General features: G+C 40.9%; 1 protein-coding gene across 1 annotated transcript in view; it reads right to left on the bottom strand.

The window, feature by feature from the left end:
* The window catches only part of Slc4a4 (solute carrier family 4 member 4), a 330,071-nt gene that overhangs the window by 71,987 nt on the left and 232,570 nt on the right, over positions 1-25,514 (bottom strand). Inside the window, exons 13-14 of the mRNA XM_038315817.2 lie at positions 15,431-15,564; positions 9,094-9,365 (exon numbers count right to left, since the gene is read on the bottom strand). Of these exons, the coding sequence (XP_038171745.1) occupies positions 9,094-9,365; positions 15,431-15,564 (406 nt within the window). The remainder of the gene's footprint in view (positions 1-9,093; positions 9,366-15,430; positions 15,565-25,514) is intronic.

A 25,514-nucleotide genomic window follows, 5' to 3' on the forward strand; every position in this document is an offset into this window, starting at 1 on the left:
TCATAAAAAAAGGAATGACCTACTATAAAAGGGGAATTGCATTTAATTTGGCACCATTCGTAAAAGATAAGTTATGACCATGCCACATTTCCTCATTTTCTATAACTTGGCTTTATAATTATAAAACACATATTGACTACCCCACTGGGCCACAGGATTTACATTGAGCCTAGTACTTCTTCTCAATGTTGTTAACTTATCATAGTATCTACCTATTAGACTAAGAGAAAAACTATGTACAAAGAAATGACAATGAAATTCTATCTTAGTGACAATGGCTTCATAGCATTTGGATGTCACTCCGTGCTTAAATAAAAGAAGGTGAGGCACTGCTAATTCGGTCACTTGGCTTGGCCTTAAGCGTCCACACCAGGAGAAAGGCCATCATTTACTCTGAGAAATTACAGACAACTGTTCAATGTCTGAAAGAGAATAATCTTCACTTAATCGCTCATCCATTATTAAGCATGTTCTCTGTGCAACAGTTAACAACTAATCAATAAAATATAACCCCTCTGTTAACGATACAGTGTCTGTCCCAGAGGCCATTTTTCTTGCTTTTATAATTTATTGTTTTTAGCAGAGCTTCTTTCTCTCCCAGATAAAGGGCCAACACCTGGCAAGAAAATTCATTTTGACCTTTTCTAAACTATTAACACACCCTGGAGCATGTGTTTATCACAACCTTTACACGTTTTACAAATGAACAGAGGGACAAGAGCAAAAATTGATTTCTAAAGTCTGGGTCAATGGAAATTGGACCTCCAGCCATCTGAAAATAATTAACACTATTTATAATAAAATAAACATTATTATGATCAGAATATACTGTATTGCTGAAAAATTTTTTCAACAAAAAATAGTTGTGGTGTGTGTGTGTTTTACATCTTTACAAGGAACATAATTCTTAGAAACCGATGAAGTAGACTCCCAGGACATTTCTGATGATGGATAAAGAGAAGAAATGTTAGGTTGAGTTTAAGGAAAAATGTCCATGTTTGTTTCCAACTTAAAAAGTCCTAGTACTCTTGAATCTATGAATTACACAGATTCTCTCGAGATGAACTGAACACCTTCCTCCTAATGCTAGGATTAGCATTCCTTCCTCCTTCATGACTATGGATATAGTACACAATATTCTTAAGGCTCCGGACTCAGTGGAATACTAATAAACACTCTACAGGTGCTAAACTGGCCTATTTCCCTTCCCTTAGACATAGGTGCAAGAGTTTCCTGATTGTCTACAATAGCACACTGGTTATTAATGAGTCCCCGGGCTCTGCTTGCAGTAAAAGCTTAACGGGACTGAAAGGAAATGTGTAAACGACAAGATTAAACTAAATGGGGCTTTTCTTGTAGGACAATAAGAATTAAGGGGAAAAAGAGACAAATTTTGATGCAGTATTGACGTGCCAAGCAGTTATATATACATTATGCCTTTTAATGTTAGTAACAAACCCTTAGGCACAATATGAATGCATTTCACAGATTATAGAACAAAGAACTTAATTAATGAGACTATCTTGTGGCCATACTGCTATATGGTGTTCAAGGTCAGAGTTCAGCTTTTACTCCGGGGCACATGTAGCCTATGTTATAGCTCACTGATGACTTTCTGCCCAGGGAGCCTGGTAATGAGAGAGGATGTGGTGAGCTGCTTCCAACTTGACGTTTTTGTTTTTATGTTGGGCTTCTGAATTATCGTCTTTCTTACATATTTCTGCTAGGCAACAGACAAGGCATGGTGGGAAATAGATCTATTGTCTCTACATTCATTAGCATCTATCCCATGTCTGAGAAAAGAGGATGTTAGCATACAAGTCATGTGTCTACACATGACTGTCAAACTTTCTGGATAATTTTCCTTCTTAATTCTTCAGTGAATTGAGGCCTATTTGAGTTACCAATCAGTAGCAGAAGCTAAAAGAGAGGAACAAGGGTTCATGAAGAAAAGGACAGTCAGGAGGTGGCAAGATTTTATAGAAACTTGCAGGAACAAGAAGGAGCAGGAAGGGTAATGAGAGATGCCAGCTCAGCAGTCTAAAGCACTGGCTGGTTTTGCACAGGACCCAGATTTCTCAGCAACCCCATAGTGACTAACAGCTGTCTGTGACTTATTCCAAAGGACCCAAAGCCTCTGGAGGTACTGGCTACACATGTAGTTCAAACATATACAGGCAGGTAAAACACTTTTACGAGTCAAATAAAAATGACGAAATCTTTAAAAAATAATCAAGAAGGAAAAAGGGAGGAAGAATTATCTTCACAAAGACAAAATTTAACACATGTGATATGAAATTGCAGAGGTAGAGATACTGGGGATTAATAGTTCAAGCAAGAATGGGGGGAGAAGAACATGGAAAAGGAGGGAGGAGGGGTGATTTAGACAAGACTAAAGATTCATGAAGAAACCTTGGGAAAACACTCTAGTTTGTAAGTTAATGCAAAAAATAATAATTTTAAGGCCAGGCATAGTGACACACATCTTTAATCTCAGCACTTGGGAGACAGATGCATGTGTATCTCTGAGTTCAAGGCCAGCCTGGTATATAAGGAGAGGTCCAGGGCAGCTAGGGCTACACAGAGAAACCCTGTCCCAAAAGAAAAAAATTAAACTAAGAAAAAACACATTTTAAAAAAAGAAAAGGAGAGCCGGGCGGTGGTGGCGCACACCTTTAATCCCAGCACTCGGGAGGCAGAGGCAGGCGGATCTCTGAGTTCGAGGCCAGCCTGGTCTACAAGAGCTAGTTCCAGGACAGGCTCTAGAAACTACAGGGAAACCCTGTCTCGAAAAACCAAAAAAAAAAAAAAAAGAAAAAAAAAGAAAGAAAGGAGATTGAACAGAGGTACCCTGTGTGTGTAGGTACACAGCACTGTTCCCAGAGGGCCTGGATTATTCAACAAAAATCCCAACGCCAAACATAGATTACTGTCATACAAGTTCTTAGTCAGAGAGGCCACATAGGCACCCAAAAATCACAGGCTAATGCATTGCTCTTGGTTGCCCATAACTAGGTTGTAAGAGCCTATTTCTAAAGACATTGAAGGACATAGAGAAACCAGTCTAGGAATTATGGGGAACTCTCTCCCTGCTGACTAACTCTGACTGTCCCAAGGGATGCTATTCAGGCTGGGGAGATCAGACATCAGGGACCACACCCAGTATTGAACCCTGCATGTTAAAATACAGATGCACCGGGAACGATATCACCACCAGGGCAACAGTGGCTGGTCTGTTAATGGGAATAACCAACTGCTTTCCTATTGGGTTTGAGGCCTGCCCCTATAGGAAGGAAATCATGCCTGGTAGAAAACCCATGGCTGGGAAGTCACAGGTACCAGGGGGAAATCTACTGTTATTGTTTTGCTAAATGGTCTTGTTGTCAAACTCCCTCTTAAATATTTATGCATATATCCATAGATTAGTACTACTTTTCCCTTGGTTAGAGAAGCTTCTTCGTGCGATGGGCAGTGTTTAATGAAGTGACTCATCACTCGCCCAGGCACCGAGAAAAAGGGACTGTGGATGCTCAGCCGCGAATGCGATGTGTATCCTACCCTTCTGATGCTCTTCTTCCCCAAGGCCCCACAAGAAACACTGTGGAAGAGGAAAATGTGAAGACTCTAAGAACCTGAGGATGCACAGGACACTCTGAAATGTCTGCTGGGTGTGACATTACTGGTCCACACAATGACTGATAGCAGCCGTGGCCGCTGCACAAGACCGAGCCAGTCAGAGTTCCAGCATGGATGAGGAAGAAGCTCACAAGACCCCAGACCAGAGCAGAGGAGCTGCTGGCAACGGTTGGCTCCATTCTCGTCCAGGATGTGGCCACTGGTAGGCTGCCTACACTCCAGTGGAGGGCTCTATAACACGCGTGTGTGGATGGCACTGACTGAACTCAATAGGCTATGTTTTCCAAAGAGAAAGGAGGACAAGAAGTTGGCAGAGGGACTCTGGAGAGTCTCAAAGGAGATGCAGCAGGGAAGCATATGAATATACTCAAAATGCATTTCATATATGTGTTATGAAGTTCTCAAAATATAATACATGTCTGCACTATTAAAACATGAAGACATTTCAAGGGCTATAATATATTATGGACGTGAATACAATCCTCCTAGTGATCAGTGTGGCTATATAACATTATGGACATGAATTCAGCCCTCTTTGTGATTCGTGACCCCTATTTCCAGTTCCTTTGCAGGATCACGGCTCCATCTGAGCAGTTGCTGGCTCGTTGTTGCACACGGCCCCAGTGGTGAAAAACAAGCCATCTGCCAGTTTAAATATTATTGACTCATTGACTGAATTCTTTTACTAGGAGTGCATGTTGTGATGAAAGACCAGCCTTTTGTTGTTCTTAGAGCGCTTCCTTGAGCTGGATGTGCAGCGCTCCCTAGCACTCTTTCATTTTGTTCCGCAGAAGTAATCCATTTATGCTGAGTCTCTGCAGTGTGCTGTCACGACAAAGGTTAGAGGGGAGTGCAGAGTAGGAACTATCCAGTGATTTGCTTGTTTTTCTTCTTTGTTTTTTTTTTCCTTTTTTTTTTTTTTTTTTTTTTTTGGTTTTTCGAGACAGGGTTTCTCTGCAGCGTTTTTTAGAGCCTGTCCTGTAACTAGCTCTTATAGACCAGGCTGGCCTCGAACTCACAGAGATCCGCCTGCCTCTGCCTCCCGAGTGCTGGGATTAAAGGCGTGCGCCACCACCGCCCGGCTCTTCTTTCTGATTTTTTCTTCCTTCCTTCCTTCCTTCCTTCCTTCCTTCCTTCCTTCCTTCCTTCCTTCCTTCCTTCCTTCCTTCCTCCCCCCCTTTTCTTTTTTAAATCATGGTATCACTGTGTAGCTCTGGCTGGCCTGGAACTCACTATATAGACCAGACTGGGCCTAAACATACAGATCCACTGTCTGTATCTCCCAAGTGCAAGCATTAAAAGCATGTGCCACCATGCACAACCTAGTCATTAACTTTATAGAGCTTAGAAAAAAATATGAAAGCCTTAACAAAAATGCAAACCTCTTGGGGTGGTTTGAACAAGAACGGCCCCATCAGCTTTGAAGGCTTAGGCAGGAGGCGGTACTATTTGAAAAGGAAGAAGAGGTGTGGTCTTGTTGGAGCAAGTGCCTTACTGGGGATGGGCTTTGGGGTTTCCAAAGCTCATGTCAAGCCCAGAATCTCTCTCTTGGCCTACACATTAGGATGCATCATTTACTTCTTCATCACAGCACCTGCCTACCACCATGCTCCCTGCCATGATGCTAATGGACTAGACCTCTGAAACTGTAAGCCACCCTTCAATTAAATGCTTTCTCTATGAGAGTCGCCTTTCTCGTGATGTCTCTTCACAACAATAGGGTAGTGATTAAGACATATCTACATGCCGTTTTCCAAACCACAAGCAAAGCTCAGAAATGTTCAGTTCCTGTATACATTTCATGAATGTCACTTGCCTGGGCCAGTACTAAATTAAGTGCAACCATCAGTGTGGATACAGAATAGACCAACTGCCCAATGGTATATTATTAGAGGAAAAATGATCCATACAAAGAATGTGCTAACTAAAGATTAAAGCATAGTGAATAAAAACAACAAAAAACAGGTAACATTCAATTACTCATTACAAGTTAGAAAACATTCTAAGCACTTAACCTGTACTAATTTACTTTAAAACAGTTCCTTCGTGTGCAAGAGGTGATACAAGGTTGACACTAGATAGATAGCCCAAGTTTGAAATCCTCTAGCCTCAGCCTCCCAAATTCTGGATTATGGGCATATACCAATGTATCAGCCTTCTTCAAGATAGTTCTGAAGGTACGTACTATTATTAACACATCTTACAGACCAGAAAGGTGATGCCAGGCTGCGTGGGGAGAAGGAACTTGCTCCAGTCATATATTTGGCATCATTCACCTGTACTTGAAACAGAAAATCAATATTGGTTCCCACTAGAGGGAGTGGGAACTGGTGTCCTGAGAGAAGTTCAAGACTGATGCTTTGCACGGCCTGGGCTTTGCACACACAGACAAAAGGAAGCAAAAACCCTGTTGTCCATAACTGCACTGCATATGTAAAGCTGGCTCAGCCCTCAGTGCCATCTTTTCATACAGAGATAACCTCCTGGCAGACAAAACTTCATGGAAAACCGCCTCCTGTCTCTTCCCTTCTCCTTTTGTCTCTCTGTCTCTCATTCCCTATCTGTCTCTGTCTCTCTCTTTCAATTTGAACACACTCAGTGATGCCTTCCTTTGTCCTGTATTAACTTGTCTGCAGGCATCCCATGAAAAGAAATGAATGAAAGTTTCCATTAGCCATGGGTAGGATGGGGCCAGCACCTAATCTATCTTTTGCGTCTGACAGGTGTGCAGACAAATCCCTCAGCCAGCTTCACAAACACCTCAGACCTCAAAATAGCTGAGTGGCAATTATTTTCTTTTAGAAAATCATGCTGAATGATCACCCAGACTTGTGTAATAAGTCACCATGCAGACTTTTGCATAAATACATATATGTATGTATGTATATGCACATAAATAAATAAATGGAAATTTCAAAATCCCACTATCAGTATGCCTGTGAGTTCCTTTTCTTTCTTCCTTCCTCCTCTCCCCCGCCAAGTACTGAGCACTGAACCCAAGGCCATGCATGTACGAGGCAAACATTTGACCCACTGAGCTGCTATGTCTGTAGCCCCTGAGTCAAGTATTTTCACTGTCTATAAGCCCAGATGATGGTCTCCATGGGTTTTAAACATTCTCTCTCCCACGAAGAGTTCCACATAGCTGCATTTCTCTGGGGTGGGGATGGGTGTAATTATTTTAATACCTGTCCCAACTTCAAGCCACTTTTGGGCTTTAATTTTGAGGCAGATTCTTATCTGCAGTCCTTACTATAGATTTTTTCCTCTGTAGGCCATCTTGGAACTATAGAACCCAGGATGTCATTGAACTTGTGGCCACCCCTTTGCCTCAACCTCCTGAGTTCTGGGATTATAGAATGTGATGGCTATTCTTGGTTGTCAACTTGACTACATCCAGAATTAACTAAAATCCAGGTGGTTGGGTACACCATGAGGGATTTTTCTTAATTAAATCATTTGACCGGGGAGACCCACATTTAATCAATATCTTTTGAGGTGGGAAGATTCACATTTAATCTGGGCCACACCTTCTGGTGGCAGCCTCATGGAAGAACATGGAAGAAGGAAGCTCTTGACCTTTGTCTGTTTGCCCTTCAACTCACTGCCAAGTTTATTCCCTCACGGGCATGGGAGCCTACTTCAGTGTTTAGTGAAGACCAGTTGAGACACGGAGCCTCATGGACTGAACAACTACTGGCCTTTCCATTGGTAGACAGCCATTGTTGGACTAGCTGGACCATTATAATAAATCCCATATACATGTATAATGTATTAACATATTATAAACATAATGTGTATATAATGAATATATAAATATAATAAACATATATAATGACTCTATGTCAGTTCTTTTTCTCTAGAGAATCCTGAGAAATACACAGGCACACACCACCACCGCTGACACAAATCACATTTTAATCTGTGGGATATCTGTGCACTACCCCTTCAAGCCTATTAAAGCTCTGCAAGAGTCGCGTTCATCTCAGTACCGAAATCTCAGTCTTACACTTCTCTGCCTTACTCGTAAGTAGGGGTTTGACATTAATGCATGTTTACCATCCTTCAACTCGACCAGAAGATCGTGGGTGTGAAGTCCTAGATACCCACTGTTCTCAGCATCATGACTAACGGCCCCTGAGGGGCTCCTCTCTTCCTTCACCACCCAGATGGAAATCAGTGTCCCCAGGGTATCTGTCCCCACTACCTCTGAGGAGGAGAGGATGAGTTATAACACCAGCATATCTGGGAGCAATCTCAAAAAGCCTCTCACAATCACAAAAACCTTTAACTTTCATATCCATATTCATTTTGTATCTGGTCTATAGAGCAATCCTATTTCCTTTACCATAAATATAAAAATTCTTAGTCTCAGAATCCAGAAGTGAAAGTGGATTCCATAAATATGCCTCATGTTTATGCCCTAAGCTTATCTCATCCCAGGTATCTGTTGGACTCAATTCACTAGGCCTTACCCAAAAATCGTGAAATGCATATCAATTTTTACTTTAGGGGACGCCGTCCTATAGCTACTTGTTCATCATGGTATCCATAATACGTTCGTCTTTAAATTGTATAATGCAAACACCTACCCCTTACTCTATTATAGCAAATACACAGCAAATTGCTCAGAGTGAGTCTTTTCCCTTAAGCCTTGTGTTCTATAAAGCAATGTTAAACTATTCTAAAAACATTTTAATGACTTTGAACACATTTTGTATAAAAAAAATGACAATGACTTAAGTTTGGACTGACAGGTATTAAATTATTAAGATGTACAGTCACATTCCTCGCCCAAGAGTTGCTGTGCACTCTCCTGAGTTAATGACATAAATTTGCTATTAGCATATTACATATATTATATATATACACATATGTGTATGTATGCTCACATGGTCACCTTCCTTCCTTCATAGCTTCTCCTCCCTACTGACACTGCATAGCCAAGTTAGACTAAAAGGTCCAACTTATCCATTAGAGGCCTCCAATCTTAACTTCCTTTTTTAATTTTATGATTCAACTTATAAAAACTCAATTGGTACATTTCCTTCTATAGTTTAAGGTAAATTTATTTAAGCATCATTTAAAAGAAAAGCTATTCATCACAATCAAGAAGCAAGAAAATGTGAGCTAGAAGTTCAGAGGAACTAGAAGTTCCTCTGCTCTTTAGACTCATTATATACCATGCCTGCGCCTCCCCAGTTACCTCATAAAACTAAGAATAAAGTACACATCCATTCCCTGTTTGAGGTAATCACAAAGTACTGAGCTGGCTATGTTCCCATCCTCGCAATCCTGCTGTCATTTCCTCATTGAATCACATGCTGCAGACACCTCAGGTGCCACGTCTAGTACTACGATTCCTCAGAGAAAGCCGGGTCAGACCCTTTCATCAGGAGCATGAGTTCACACCTCCCTGCAGAGGGTTAGCACAAGCAGGAAGCGAGGTTTCCTTACCCGGGTCCGGTGGCAGGCAAGCACAGGAGAAGTGTGTGTTGTATCCCACTTTGAAGTCAGAGTTGATAGGATAGTAGTCAGCTAGCTTGATCATCTTCTTGAAAGCGTCGTAGATGAAGATGAAGCTGATCAGAGAGGAGAAGCCTTCCTCCGTGAAACGAGTGAAGTACTGAACCAGGAAGCTGGCATCGGTGGCCACCAGAAGGAGACACAGGAAAGCCGACCACAGGCCAATCCAAAGACGAAACTCCAGGTAGTCAAAACTATGGTCTCTGGAAAGAAAACCAAAAAACAGATATTTTAACTATTCCACCAGGAAACAAGATGAATCTAAAACTCACTATAATGCCCAGAGAATGGCTGCTAAAACATCCCTTCAGACACTGCATATAAAGCTCAATTCTATCCAGGAAATAGTGAACTTAAGGATTTGATTTATTTGATATAATCATGCTATCTTTAGGAATGACTCTAAAAGGTTTTTTTGGGGGGGGGGGAGGGGGAGAAGGCTCTTAGTGCATTTAGTGTTAGAGAATAAAACTCACTACTTTTCTCTTTCAAAAAAGTAACTTCTGAAGTAGAAGCTTCCTCCCTGCTAGCTTCCTCCCTGCTAGCTGGCTTTCACAGAACCAAAGGGTAACTATGAAAACTTCTGGGAAAGAAACAATATCCATGCTCTTACCCAGCTGTGAATCCCATGTACTACAGTACAAACCCGACAAGCAACATAGACACAGCTGTGCATCAGCGGCCTGACCATCCAGAGGAAACCAATTATTCTCTGATTGGATCTGAGGCCTGCTCTACCAGAGGAACCCCAGGCATAGTACCATAAGTCCGCTAAAAACCCACGGCTGGGGAGGTCACAGATCCTAGGCAGAAATTAACATTGTTGCTTAGTTAGACAGACACAATCTAAAAATGCCTACTAAACATTTATGCCTATAGACAAATGCTATCCTCACTTTAATCAGAAAAACCCCTCTTTCTAGTCAATGGCAATGAAACTGGAGACTCAGGGATTTTCAAGATACTGACAATAAGTGACGATTGATTGGTCAGTCCTACATAAATATTTACAACATCTGTGCAAGGCTGAAGAAGTAGTGTAGCAAAGTGGCCACAGAGAATATAGAATATAGGAGACAGAACAGATCTGTGCCATCTTCTGGAGAAGCACAGAAATTACAATTGCCTTCACTTGCCTGCCCACTGGCAAACCCACCAGACTCCAATGGATAATACCAAGCATGTCACACAAATGACCCTGCTTCAACTAGGTGAGTCACAATACACTAAAAAGGATTTCAATCTGGTAAGGGATGTCTAGGGATAAGAAAAGGGTTAATGGGGATGGAGGAGAGAAAAAAGAGAAGAGGGGTGAGTATATCTACAATGCATATATGAAATTGTTAAAGATGAAGCTTAACTTAAAGGTTTTTTTGTAAAAAGGTATTCATGGCGCGTAGAGAGTAAACTGTTTAAAAGCACTGATATCAGGTGGGGGGGGGAGCAACGTGAGTTTTACCAGTTAACGGTGACAACACTAACATCAGTGTGCTCTAGGCACTCAACTCAGGACCGTCTTCTACCAAGGGAGACAACCTGATGAACACAGTTTTATTATAAGATATGCTAAGTGATTGTGCCATGAGGAAAGGGTGAGTAATTTTGGGAGGGAATGAGGCAGCAGGAAGGAAAACAAGGTGTTTGAGAACGCCTATGAAGAAGCTCTCCTGACTGAGTAGGGAGAGCCAGGCCAGGGACCAGCAGAAGAGTTCAAAAGCTAAGCAGTGTGGATAGAGAGAGCATCACCAACAAGAGGAGACAGGAATAAAGGCATGGGCTCTTATCAGACCGAGAGAGGCTGTCCTAGCATGACACAGCTTCACTTGTGTTTACGCACAGATAGGGTATCCTCTTATCACAACTGGGTGTGTCTGCCCTGTCCTCTGGGCTTGTTCCATAGAAGACTTAGAATAGTTCAATCACCATCTGATGACTAGGCTACTGTCTTTCAATTCCTGTCCCACTTCTTTAAAGTCAAGACCAATAGAAAATGATGGGCCAAGTGTTGACATTTTATGACTGCATACTGATTATATTTAAATTATGTAGAGAGTGGGTATTTTTAATTATCACTAACTCATAATTTATTACTGTGGAATAACCCTTCTGTACACTGTGAAGACGTGTTGCTCTCATTGGGAATAAAAAGGTGATTGGCCCATGGCTAGGCAGGACAAGGTTAGATGGGAGAGCCAGACTAAGAGAATGCTCAGAAGAAGGAGGAGGAGTCTGAGGAGGTGCCATGAGATGCAGAGCCGACAGAATGGGAAGAACATACATGAGGTAAACAAGCCTCGGGGCATCACATAGATTAATAGAAGTGGGTCAACTTTAAGAGCTAGCTATAAACAAGCCTTAGTGATAGGCTGAGCATTTATAATTAATACTAAGCCTCTGTGTGGTTACGTAGGGAGTGGCTGGTGGGACAGAGAAGTCTGCCTACAGTTCATCTGTGGTGAGGAAGGAGATAGAACCCGAGCATCAAGGATCCTGCGTATCTGCCATTCTAAGGCTTGATTTTCAGCGAGGTGTCTGATAACTGCTAGCCACGGTTCTAACATTTTCCTAACGTCATCAGAGCACCTCATTCCCTTCCATCATCTCAGTCTGAGCAGCTAAATTCTTACCCAATAAAAACCTCTGGGCTGATTCATTATCTGCTACCTATGCTTGCCCTGTACAAAGCCATTTTCCACACCAGAGCTAAAATGATGGCTTTAAGTGTTAATCATACACCTCAGCTTAAAACCTTACAGTGACTTCCCACTGCTCATAGAGCAGAATTCTAATCTGCCACTTAGAACAATACTTTGCTCATTTAAAAAACTGCCTAATAAATTACTAATAGATGAACAAAAGCATGCTTGTAGTTCATGTCTTAACTAAGAAAATGACTGACAGTGGCCTGTGAGTTACATTATTAAAGAATGTTACATTTTTAAGTTTCTTAGAAACTGGTATAGTTAATTTTTTGTCAAGTTGACTGAAATAGAGAGTGCCCAGATAAGTGGACAAACATCATTGTGTTTCCAAGTCTGTTTCTGGAGATATCAGCTTTCAAATTCATGGACTTTGGGTGAATGTGGACAGGCCTCATCCCATTAGGCAACAGAACAGAAAAAATGGAAATTATGAACACTTAATATGAAGTTATGCTCTACAGACTGTCAGAGATAAGCCACGGAGCGTTACCCTTCCAGTTCTGTGTGTGTCTATACCTCTACTGCTGAATGCACATCTGTGCGAGATAAGCAGGCTCCCGCAGAAAAAAATGTGCCCTAAGAATTTAGACAATTCATATTATCCTGTGAGTCAGTCAAAGAACAAGAGTAAAGAAATATCTTACTGTCGTGTAAGCCAACAGGTGTTTTTCTTAAAAGTTTAAAACAACTATCTAGCTTTGCTACCCTAAGATGAAAACTAGAACCATCTTCTATTGTTCGTTTGGTTTATGCTTTGTTTTTGAGAAGGAGGCTCACTCAATAATTCAGGCTTGCCTGGAACTCACTACATAACCTGTGCTGGCGGTAAAGTCACAGTGCTTCTGCCTCGGTCTCCCATCCACTGAGATTACAGGCGTGCACCACCATGCCCAGATTGACAGCTAAAGCCCTCCAGATTTGTCCCAAGAAAGCTGGAGGGAGTTACAGAATTGATGTTGGCAGAAGAGGATCAGAAACAAATCCAGTCATTGTTAGCAGTTAAAACATTATAAGTTTGGACACAAAGGGAAAAAAATGTACATACAAGCTTAAATCTTAGACTCTAAAGAGAGACATCAAGCTCGCTATTCTAAGAGACTTTCAAACTGCCAAGGTAAGTGAGAATGACTCAGATGAGATCACTAACTAAAACAATGCAACCTTTAAATTCTCAAGAAGAAAAAGGAGATGAGAATCTCACGAGTCTATCAGGTGGCCATCTGTAACAACCACCCCTGATCCTGCTACACAAGGACTCGCCTACGCTCCTGAAAGGGAAAATTGTGTTGCAGAAAAACGAGGCAAAATGAACCAATAGCTGCTTAGCTGAACAGCCATGTTGATTCTTTAGTGTACTGACGAGGAGGTGGAGGTTGTAACACAGCCCTCCAGAGACATGCTAGGAAGGTCGTTTGCACAGAGCAGCTCAGAAGCCTGAGAGTGGGTCACATTGGCTTTGGGAAACGGTGAGCCACAAGGCCAGACTAGCTCTAATAGAAGCAGATGAACAAATTTGCTGCAAGGGGAATAAAAGGACCATTTGCCACATAATAGGCAGTTTTGACTTTAAGGCAGTTTTGCAAATGTTTCTCATTGCAACAACTGTTTTCAAATAAACTGCTTGAGACTATGTTACAGTACCAATTACGATGAAACAGAAGGGAAAGTGAGAAAGGAACTCGCTTGGTGGAAGGAAATACTCCGAAGCCTACAATGACTAAAACAAACCAAGACACAAACATTTTCTGTAGATTCCGACTCTGACCGCATTTCATCCAATAAATCTCTCTGCAAGGCTCTGCCTGTTTGTTCCTGTTTATAGTGCATGCTTGTTTAATCTTCCCATGAAGCCTGAAGCCTTTCTTGTCTCACAAAATGTTTTCTTAAACATATAAAAACTGTTTGACTCTCTCTGTAAACTGACACGAATAAAATTCTTTCCATGTCCTCAGAATTATGATGGAGGAAAAATCTGTAGTAATGATCTACAGAAAACACTATTTTATTAAATAGTTCAACTCCAAGTGCTCAGCCGGCTCTCACTGATGCTATGATCTACCCACATTTTTTTAAGGTATCAAACCCTCACTCGGCTCATGTAACTTATGATACTTTTCAATGACACACACAGTTTCAATAGCTATGTGAGAACCTTTAAATCCATGAGCGATGTTATGGTTAGGTTTGATATGGAATATACTTTTTGGAGCTGTGGGTTTACACACACGTGATCTCCTGTTTGGGAAAGTTGGAGAAGTTTTGGAAGGTGGAAGCCTAGTGGAGGGAGGATAGCCCTGGAGGTGAGCTTTGAGGTTGGATAGCCTGGTCCCATTTCCTGTTCTCTTTCTGCTTCCTGAAAGCCAGGAGTTCCTCACACTTAGGTTACCATGTTTTTCTAGCCCATGATGGGTTGTGTCTCCTCTGAACTGTAAGCCAACATGAACTCTTTCTCCCCTAAGTCTCATCCTATAACAGTAACAGAAAAGTAACTAACACTGGTGCTGTATAGACACTGGCTATTCTAAATGAAAATCCTGCAGCACATAACAATACTGAATTTGGAAATTCTACAAAGGAATACTCACAAGACCTGACAAACTTTGCCGTCTAAGGACTAAGGTCATGTAGTACAGACAATGCTATCTTAGAAATCTATCAGGTACAGCAGGAAGAGACAAGAATACCCACTTTTTCTTTGAATCTACTCATGTGCTAAAATAACAATTTAAATAATTGACTTATTTTACTATCCCCCCATTCAAAATGATCTATTAATTTTTAAAAGAAAATACCGGTATCATTATTATTCATCTGAGTACTGGAAGTCATCTACAGTGAAGAACACAGGAACTATGGACTAAGAACATTCAGTTTCTTTCATTAACGAACCACGTGACCTAGCATAAGTCTTTTGGTTTCTACACAATTTCAGTATCATGGCAGAAAAAGACATTTTTTTTAAAGTGGGATCCAAGGAAAACAAAATAAACAGGCTATTTACGAAAGCCTAACTCTCCCTCCCCCGAAGATGGTAATGCAGAGGCACTCAGAGCTAACTAGAGCAGGAAGCCATTATCAATCTCAGGCTTGTAAAGGTCAGACAAGGAATGGAGTTACAGAGCCTGGTGAGCTAAAACTAGGCTAGACAGGCTGCCTGACAGGGGCTGGTGTCAGGAAGCAAGCCAGGCTGCTGTGCTCAAAATGGGGAAGGATGAGATGCTCTCTCTTCATTATCTAAACCAGTAGGAAGTCCTAGAGGGCAGAGGAATCTGGGGCTTGAAGTCCTTGGGAGTCAGCCCTCAGGGCAGGAAACAAAGCAACAAGGGAGAGAAGTACTAGGGAAGGGATAAACAGAAAGCACAGATGGGCCTTCTCAAAGGACTGTCAGCTAAGCTGGGGACAACTTAATCAAGAAGGCACTTTTCACTTCCAAATCTTATCATTCTAGTACTTTGGCAGATCCTTGGACCTATTTCATTGCTATTCTGTGCTTTATCCAGATGGAACAACATATACGAGCAAATAACTAGACAGACAGACAGACAGACAGACAGACATATACATACTTGCTGAAATTAAACAGAAGCCTCTCAAACACTAAGACAGGTCCTGTGCTACTCAAAATGGTGAGCGGTTGGCCAGCAAAAAGGCAAAAGATGGCTCCAGAGACGGCGGTACCCAGGAAACTCTCCAACACACCCTAAAAGAAAGAACATTTAGTTGGTAAAGCAAAGCAAAACCAAACACACTTCTTCTCTTCCTGTGTGTGATGTCAGCTGAAAATGAAGCTGTGTGTGTTGTAGCGATCTCCCCAGCACACAATGCAAGGTTTACCCGATATGAAGTAGCAGCAGAGCACCTTTCGCATACATACGAGCACTCTTCCCTCCGCCAAAGGCTGATGCTCTGTGATGCAATGACAGCTGCGATGACGGGTATACAGGACGCCACGCATCTCTGACCATTACTTAAAATTTTATTGAAGGTTTGGTCAATAAAAATAATATTCTGTAAACCACCAAACAGAAGAATTGATTCCGTTTTTTTTTTTAATTTATTTCTCTCTTCGTGGTTCTTCAGTGTTTGTTTTAGCGTAATTATACCTTGCATGTAGTAGGTACTTTTAAGTGGCTATAATTTTAGCACAGAATCTTGGTTTCTAACAGAAGATGTGAAGAGGAGGTAAGGACAAAGGGGACAAAATATAGTGATGCAAAGTTAAAAATTATTTTATCTATTTTTTAAATTTCCTACATGCATACAATGCATTTTGATAATATCCACTCCTGTTGACCATACCAATCATTCCTAGACACCACCCTCCAATCCACCCCCCAAACTAATATCCCCTTCCTTTCTCTCTTCATAACCCACTGAGTCCAGTGAGCGATTGCATGTGTGCACATGAGTAAAAGGCTCTCCACTGGAACATGAGCAACCCAGGGGAGGTCACAGCCCAGAAGAAAACTGACTCTCCCCCCCACCAACCATCAACTGCCAATAGTTCTCTGCTATTCATTTGTAATTTTTAAGCCACCAATTATAAAAACAATAATAATAATAATAATACATAACAATACTAATTCTCATTACATGCTCATGCATTTTCCAAGGCAAACTGCACAAGAATTTCAAGGAATTTTCTTGTTACACAAAATGAGTGTGCAAGAGCCATAACTCGCTAGAGCTTTTGTTCACATCTCTGAACGCCAACCCACTAACTTCCTTTAGCACAAGAAGCAGTACCTGTAAGAATCACTAAGTCACAAAACGGCCTTCCATCGGCATGTCATTGAGGACCAGCAGTGTTGATAATAACAAACTAACTTGTTTCCTAGATTTTTTACTGTGGCAGAAGGCAGAATGGCAAAAGCATACCTATAAAAGGGTATTTCTGCAAACATAAGATTTAACCAAGAGGCAGTTTTAAATTTTCTATCCTATTTAATTTCTTAGGCTATGTGTGGGGTGCACAGGTGGCGGGCAGAGGACATACTGCAGGAGTTGTTGGCACACTCCTGTCACCTTATGGATTTCAGGAACTGAAGTCACATGATCAGGGTTGGCAGCAAGTGTCTTTACCTGCTGAGCCATCTTGCTGGCCCACAAGGGATGGTTTTAAAATGAAGAAAGATGACAAAAATGATCATACATAATGCTATATATCTGCATATTTAAATCCCCAAATCTTTTTCAAATGAATAAAGGTAGTCAATACCTTTATAAGGTACAATAACATACGTGGGTAGATTAAGTAACTTAGTAGAGTAACGTGTATGTACCTTTACAGTAAAACACAGAGGATGTTTCAAAGAGCCCCACCCTTAGACAAAAAATACCAGCAACTGAGGAATGCTCAGACCAGAAATAGCCATTCCCAGTGAAAAGCCACATAATTAGTTCATTGGGTATCCGATACGATGTTAAATATATACCCAAGTAACATTATACAGACTGCACATGTTATATTTCTGTATTTAGGAATGTGTATGTGTGTGTATATATCAATAATTAAATAAAAAAGAGGCTATGAATATGAGAGAGCAAGGGGGTACATGGGAGAGGTTGATGGAGGAAAGAAGGAAATGATATTTTAATTTTTATAAATTTTTTAAGTTAAATATATGTAGGAACGCCCTTCTTCTACAAATAGCATATGACCTGCTCTTGGAAGGGTGACTTATGTTCAATCAAACAAACCTCTTAAGTCGATCATCCCTGACTGGGACTGAGCAGATTTCTGGGGATTCTGAGGACCCCTTCGAACACCGGCCTATCTGCCTGTCAGCCCACTGGGCCATCTTTTTCACATACCACACAGGAAATACTATGGAAAGCTGACTTTTAAAAACCAATTTACAAAAAATACATTAAGTTCTATCTCTGACCAGGCATAGTGGTACACTTTTATTCATAACACCCCAGGGTCATAGGCAGGTAGATGTCTGTGAGTTCAAGGTTGAATTGGTCTACATAGCAAATTCCAGAAAAGGGCAGCTTAATGAGACCTCCTCCGTCAAAAAATTCAATATAATTAGTTCCACCCCTATCTAGAACCCACAGCAATTAGAAATACTTGTATACAACACTTTGAAGCCAGCAACACTGTCCATGGAGCAACATGAGCAATAGAAAACACCTCTTCTTTCAAGGTTGGGATTTGACTCAGAAAGCAGATGACAATCCCTCAGTGTTGCACTGGAAAAAAATGGTGGTGGGATGAAGTGGCCAAAAGATAGGAACTGGCAAGTAATTAGACCGGCTCTTCTAACAGTGCTACAGCCTAGACAAGCCCTGTCCATGGAGGGCACAGGTTTGAATCCAGCAGGAGGGGCACATAGAGAACTCCACTTACACATGTGCCAAGGAGTAGCGCGAAAGGTGCTATTCATTATTTGTAGCTGGCCCAGCTAACTCTTCCTCATAGAAACCAGTTCAAGCAGGCAGTAAAACAACAGAACCAAGATGTGTTTAGACAGCCAAGACTGAAAGGGATGGAACCCCTCGTGCCCCCAAATATGTTGACATATTGACATTCAGATGAGGTAAATGATATAAACACACTGTGGAACAGAACCCTTGGGTGCATTTGCCCATCTAACCACACATGACTCTGATAGTATTAAAGGTGTGCCTTAGGCTTGGGTTTTCCTAGATAGGGGGATTCTCAGCTCCTTGCAGAAACGCAGTGTTTTATAATTTTATCTGTATTTTTTATAGCTCACCCGAAAGCTAAGGATTTAAATGCTTTGATTGACCAGAAAAATCCATTTATATGATGGTATGCATTGTTTATAACACAGTCTAAGTACATGTAATAGGCAAAGAGACAGTACATCATTCTCCATCATCATACAGAGCAAACTCTATGTCTTACCCTTAGCATAGGATCAAAACACAGCTCAGACTGGGTGAAAATGGGGAGTGTAAAATCAGAAAGGAGGAACTTGAGATTCAAGATCCTTGGCTTGGCTTGGCAGAACCATTAATCTCTGAAAGGGCTGGAACAAGGTCTTCCTGCATCTCCTGTTTCTCCTCCCATGGTGCTGTGCACCACCCCTCCACCACGTGCTTTGCAGGCCTTCAGCAAGTGCTGAAGGAACCAAAGACGTGCCCAGATGACACCCTAGGTCTTCTTATCAAAGGTCAAGAGTCCTGGCTGCTCATAACATAAAGATAGCAAGCGATTTCTTCCAGAAAACCACTGTGATTTATGGAAGCCATGTGATGATCCAAAGGCAGATTATTTTTATTTCGGCACTTGATCCTGTCGTAAGTACTAGTTTTCCGTTCTGTGGCTGACAATTCTCGAGCAGAGACAGGTGATTCATTATATACACTGCACTGGAAAAGCTGCTTAAACTGAGAGAAGCGTCCAGCATTTCTGAGAAAAGAACTATTTTCACCATATTTTGACACTGCCCTCTTAACAACACAGAATTTAAAAATAAAAATAATCCCAGGACACATCTTTTCTGATTTATCACATCTAGTGTTCACTAATATTTGATTTCAAAAGAAAACTGCATTGAATTGTGTCTTATCAATAGTCATGAGTCTTAAAGACATTTCGACATCTAACCTGTAGAAGTAACAAATTTCCTAGCACTTGTGGAAGATGTCGTTGGCTGGGCTTGGGGGTGTGATGGCACCGGGGGCCACAGAGAACCCTGGCACTTTTGGTTGGCCGTCCACCTTACTCTACTGCTGGCAGGGGACGGCTAGTGGGAAGCAGTAGAAAAAGCAGACAGCCAGCACTCAGGAAATCCAAAGTCTAGACTGCTCTGCCACAAGAGACCCGATGAGCTTCAGAATTCACTCCACTTCTTTCAAGTAATAAAATAAATGGTGACATGGTAGAGAAACGGGTTCTGCGTCACACGGTCTCAGGATGACTTACAGGCTGACTCGTGGCCCCAGTGATCAGACATGTGGAGCGGACTTAGCCTCGTCTCTGATGGGTGGACGCTTTTCAAATAGCAGCAACGTCTTATAGGCAACATGCTTATATGGATAAAAGATAAGGAGGTTGGACTAGGTGACCTCGAGATATCAGACAGCTGGCTCAACCCTGGGGCAAACCTTACAGATATAACTTTGTGAACTTAGATCAGCTCCACCAGCCACCTTAGATTCTTCTTCTATCAAGCCTATGGCTACCTCACTGGTAATTACTTGGATTTGAGCAGTGGTTCCCAACCTTCCTAAGGCTGTGACTCTTTCATACAGTCCCTCATGTGGTGGTTCCTCCCAACCATAACATTATTTCATTGCCACTTCATAATTGTAATGTTGTTATTGTTATGAATCATAATGTAAATATCTGATACACAGACTATCTTTTATGCAACCCCCAAAGGAGTCATGACCTACAGGTTGAGAACTGATGGGTTAAAGGAAAAGGAACACAGTAGAACACAAAGTAGAGATGCAGTATCAGGTCTCCTCCCTCGGGCATTCTCATGCCCTTCATCCCATCCAGAAATATTACTTCTGCTTCCTTCAAAACAGGAAGGCAGTGAAAATCTGCATGGACTGATGTGAAAAGGGACAGATTAGTCCTCGGTGGGAAGGGTGGGGCCTCTTGAGGTCTGCAGTAAAATAGAGAAGCCTTGGGAGGAACAGAGGACCCCAGGAATTGCTTCTCTCATTAAAAGTGATGTATACAAACAAAACAAAATAATCAAACAGGACTCCAATCAAAACCGATACCCAAAACAATCAGTGACTATTTCTTTGCTGGCATGGGAGTATGAAATTTAGCCCGGAGTAGCCCATTTTTTCATTAAAAAAAAAAAACAGAAAAAGCAGAACAAGTCTCAATTTTTCAAAATTAAGCATATAAAAAATTAAACCTTACGAAGAAGTGTCTAGAAATGTTAAAAGAAAAAAGCATCTATGTTTAAAATATCAGCATTTCATAATTTTAAGCTACCTGGGACAAAAACTATAAGTGACATCACCCCATAGCAATCAAGCACACCCAAGAGAATTAGACATGAGGCGTTAAAAATATATATCTCAGCCTCATGGCCATTGATCTTCATATAACATCATAAAATAACTCTTGTGACTCAATACCCTTTTTATTTAGTAGGGACCTTATTGTTACCCTGTGTAGGAGGGCTTGGCTGGTAGCAGGAAAAGAAAGGGAGTAAACAACATAAAGGCTAAGGAAAACACCAGATTTTCTGTTTCTTAGACAATTTGCAAACTTAGAAAATGAAATATTTCAGCGGCATTAAATGGCAATGCATTCACCAATATTACTGCGATATGACAAGCTTCAAAGATGTTTTTATTTCTACTCAGAAAGGGAGAAAATTTAGTTCATGTTTGGGATGATTTACATGAAGTGTACAGCTTGCTGAATAATAAAATTAAATTTATGTAGATGAGTCCTTGAATCTGAAGCTTAGCCAAGACAAATGAGGCAGCCGATGCCACTAGCGACAATAAAGGCAAATTCCGCTCAACTGCAAGTTTTCCTGCCTTGGATGGTTTGTTTGTTTCTTTGTTTGCAAAAAGGTCTTGATTTGTAACTCGGACTGACTTTGAACTCACTGTATCTATCGTCTATGCTAAATTCAAACTCATGGTCTACGTACCTTCACCTGAGTGTTGAGACCTACATGAATTTTAGTGTCAGGTCCTCAGCAGACGCTAAACCCCATTATTAAAAGTAAGTTACGAAATGGTATGGGTGGGGCTGGAGAGGTGGCTCAGCATTAAGAACACATACGGCTCTTACAGAGGACCTGCATTTAGTTCGCACAACCTTCACAGCGCCTCACAACCTTTTGTAACTCCAGTTCCAGTGGGTAAGGCATCATTCTGGCTTCTGAAAAAACCACACACACATATGGTTCACATGCACACATGCAGAAAAAACACTCACACACATAAATTGAAAATCAATAGTTTTTTTTTTTTTTTCAAAAGAAAGGAAGAGCCGAGCAGTGGTGGCACACACCTTTAATCCCAGCACTCAGAAGGCAGAAGCAGGTGAATCCCTATAAGTTCAATGCCAGCCTGGTCTACAAGAGCTAGTTCCAGGACAGGCTCCAAAGCTACAGAGAAACCCTGTCTCGAAAAACCAAAAGCTAAAACAAAACAAAAAGAATGCAAGTATTGAAGTCAAATTTACGTTACATGAGAATTACCTGGGGAAGGTGTATATTTGCCTGTTTGTTACAATACTGATTTTTCATGTTATATACGTGTTTGTCTGTTTGCTATAATAATAATTCTTCATTTGGTATATATGCATTTGTCTGTTGGATATATTAATTCTTCATATGGTATATATGTGTTTGTTTACTTTACTACTAATTGTTTATATGGTATATACGTGCTTGTCTGTTATAATACTAATTCTTCATATGGTATATATCTGCTTGTTTGCTATAATAGTAATTCTTCACATGGTATATATGTGTTTGTCTATTTGCTATAATACTAATTCTTCACATCCATATAAAGCAGTTAAATCGGGTCTCTGAAAATGACAAGATGAGGTCTAGAGAATCAATTTTCAGAGTTCCCAGGTGAGTCTCTTTAGCCCAAGTCTGAGGCACACCCATTCAAACAATCTCCCTTTCTCCTTCACCACCACATCAACAGCTGGCCACATACCACACATGCGCAGTAGGGGAAACCGTGGCTGGTCACAAACCACACATGCGCAGTAGGGGAAACCCTGGCTGGTCACACACCACACATGCACAGTAGGGGAAACGCTGGCTGGTCACACGTCACACATTTGCGGGGGGGGGGGGGGGTGATGACACAATTTCATCCTAGAACACGGTGATTTCTGTCCTGTCCAGAAGCATCCAGTCCTCACAGTCACACGCCCCTGCTGTGTGCTTTGTCACACACAGGATTTCAGGCCACACTGCCAGCAGAAACTAGACACTCAGGGAAGACAAACTACATCTCTGATTGAGAACAACTGGAGCCCAGGACTTCAACAAGACTCTTAGACAATAATGAGGGGCAAGATACAGCAGCCTTCCATTCTTTGAAGAGCTGTGAACACATATATGAAACACCCAGCCCTAGTCCTAACACTACACAAAAATCAATTCCAGATGGGTAAAACAGTAAACGAAGACATAAAAGAACTGAAGTATGTGGGTAAATATTTTTCTAATCTTGGGGGAGAAGAAGTCTCTTTAAATATATCATGCAAACAAGAAACAAGACCCATGAAAGGCGTGGCTGCTAAAGTTGAAATCTATACAGTCAGAGAAGCCACAGACACAGCTAAAGACATCATGGTACTAGAAAGATAGTTTGTAAACTTTTCCTTAACATGTAAAAGAAAATATCCTTATTATACAGAGAGTAATGTGGAAAACCAAAATGCCCCAAAGGAGAATACGGAAGGACACATGGAAAGAGAAGGATGGGTGGTCAGTATAAATGTGGACAGAGACTGAAGCTCACTAAAACCACAGGAGTGGAACTGAATTAAAGCAGGCCGTTCTTTTCAACACACAGCGCAACACAAATGAGAATATAGGGAGAAAATTCATCCTGAGTAGCAAGTGGCTACTCCTGTCCAATACTGGTAGAAATATGAATTAGTACAACCTTTGTGATATAATTTAAAATAAATAACAACAGCTATAATCAACATATTGCAAATAATTTTTGCTAAGGATATACCTTATGGAGATAATTATAAATAATAAATGTATAGTTAATGACCACTGTATTCTTTATAAAAGAGAAAACTGGGACAAACTGAAAATATGTTTATTAAATAAATTATAGTGCATATATCACTAGAATTATGCTAAAGAACCTATTAAGAGAAAATGCCCATGAAACATAACTTATAAAATATAAATATGTAATCTCATTTACATAAATTCCTATATGTTTATCTACCTGTGTATGCATATTTTACAACACATATGAAAAGGTATAATGAAAATGTCATACTAAAGAAGCTATTTCCAAAACATCCATAAACTAAAAATGATAAATTTACCATTAGCATTATTTAGGACCCCCAATTTTATCCAAGTGGTTATAATTTTCTGATCACCAGCAAAACAGAGTTGATAAATGCTTTCTTATAAAAAAAATACTAATGACTTAATTTCTACCAACTAAATTTAACTCAGAACTTGTAAAGCACATTTTTATTTGTGTGAGGAGAGGTGTGCATTCACATATCTATGTTCAGGTTTGTGGAGCGTGCGTGCAAATGTGTATACACATTTGTGGAGGGGTCCACATTCACATATGTATGTTCAGGTGAGCAGAGTGTGTGTGCAGATGTGTATACACATGTGTTGAGGGGTGGCGCATTCACATAAGTATGTTCATGTTTGTGAGCGTGTGTGCATATGTGTATATGTATACGTGTGTGAAGGGGTGTGAATTCACACATATATGTTCAGGTGAGCTGGGCGTGCATGCATATATGTACACACGTGTGTGGAGGGGTGCGCATTCACATATCTATGTTCAGGTGAGCGAAGCATGATACAGATGTGTATACATGTATATGGAGATCAATGGTTGCCGACAGGAGTCTTCTCTGAGAACTCAATACCTTATTCACTGAGGCAGGGTCTCTTAGCTGAAGCCAGACCATACCAATTCAGCTACTCTAGCTAGACGGCTTGCTCTAGGGAATATCCTGCCTTGGCCATCAGAGAGCTACAATTGTAGAAGGTTCGCCATGTCCTTCAACCACTTATGTGGGTTCTTCAGATCTGATCCGTGGTCCTCAAACTTGCAGGACACGTACTTTAACGACGGAGACATCTTCCTAGCCTGTAAAGCATGCTTTCAAAAGTAAAGTTCCTTTCTGCCATCACGGGTAAGCAAGATGAATTCCTTCCTTTGTGACTAAACAGGCGTGCTTACTTTGGCTGAGTGAAATATCAACTTATTTCGTCCCCACAGATTATTCCTGTTCCACATGCTGAAGCCAATGTATGCTACTGTACAGATCAACACATTCCTATTTCTCCTACTTCTACAGGAAAAGGATTTTGTGCCAAAGAGCGACTGTCAGACTGGAATTGTTGTCCATTTCTCAGTACGTTATCAAGCTGTGTCATCCCTGCCGCCGTAACCACACACACGTGACGGGCACTGCAAAGGAGTACCTTTCTCACCGACATAGAAAATTTTAATTTCTGACTTGAGCAGATTGATGAAAATGGCTCAGCACAGCAGAATGTTAAAATAAAGCCTCAAATTTGGAGATGCCAGCTATAAATGTTCCTTATTATAAGACAAGTTCTCTTAAAATGTGCTCTGTTAGGTTCCATAAATATCACAAAATTCACAGAATGCTAAAAATCTTACTGCATTCTTTCACTGAAAGATTCGCGAAAATAGGATTATATTTACTCCTGAAAAAAAAATTAAAATGGCTTTCTTCCCCCAGTCCTCACTCTAGGCTATACTTAGTCATTCACAATCAAGTGTAGACTTACATCAAAATACATTTTCTGTAAGCTACAGAAGAACAATTCTTAAATAAGATGGGGCTTGCCACACAACATCAAAGTCTTCTTTATACTAATATCTTCCTCAAAGACTAAGTAATGACTCACTTTGTTACCAAAGAAGTATTTTCTTTATAGTACTGCTAACTGAGTATTGGGCTTTGTGCAATGC

The sequence above is a fragment of the Arvicola amphibius genome, chromosome 1 (assembly GCF_903992535.2).
Source record: "Arvicola amphibius chromosome 1, mArvAmp1.2, whole genome shotgun sequence".
In the NCBI taxonomy this organism is placed as follows: Eukaryota; Metazoa; Chordata; class Mammalia; order Rodentia; family Cricetidae; genus Arvicola; species Arvicola amphibius.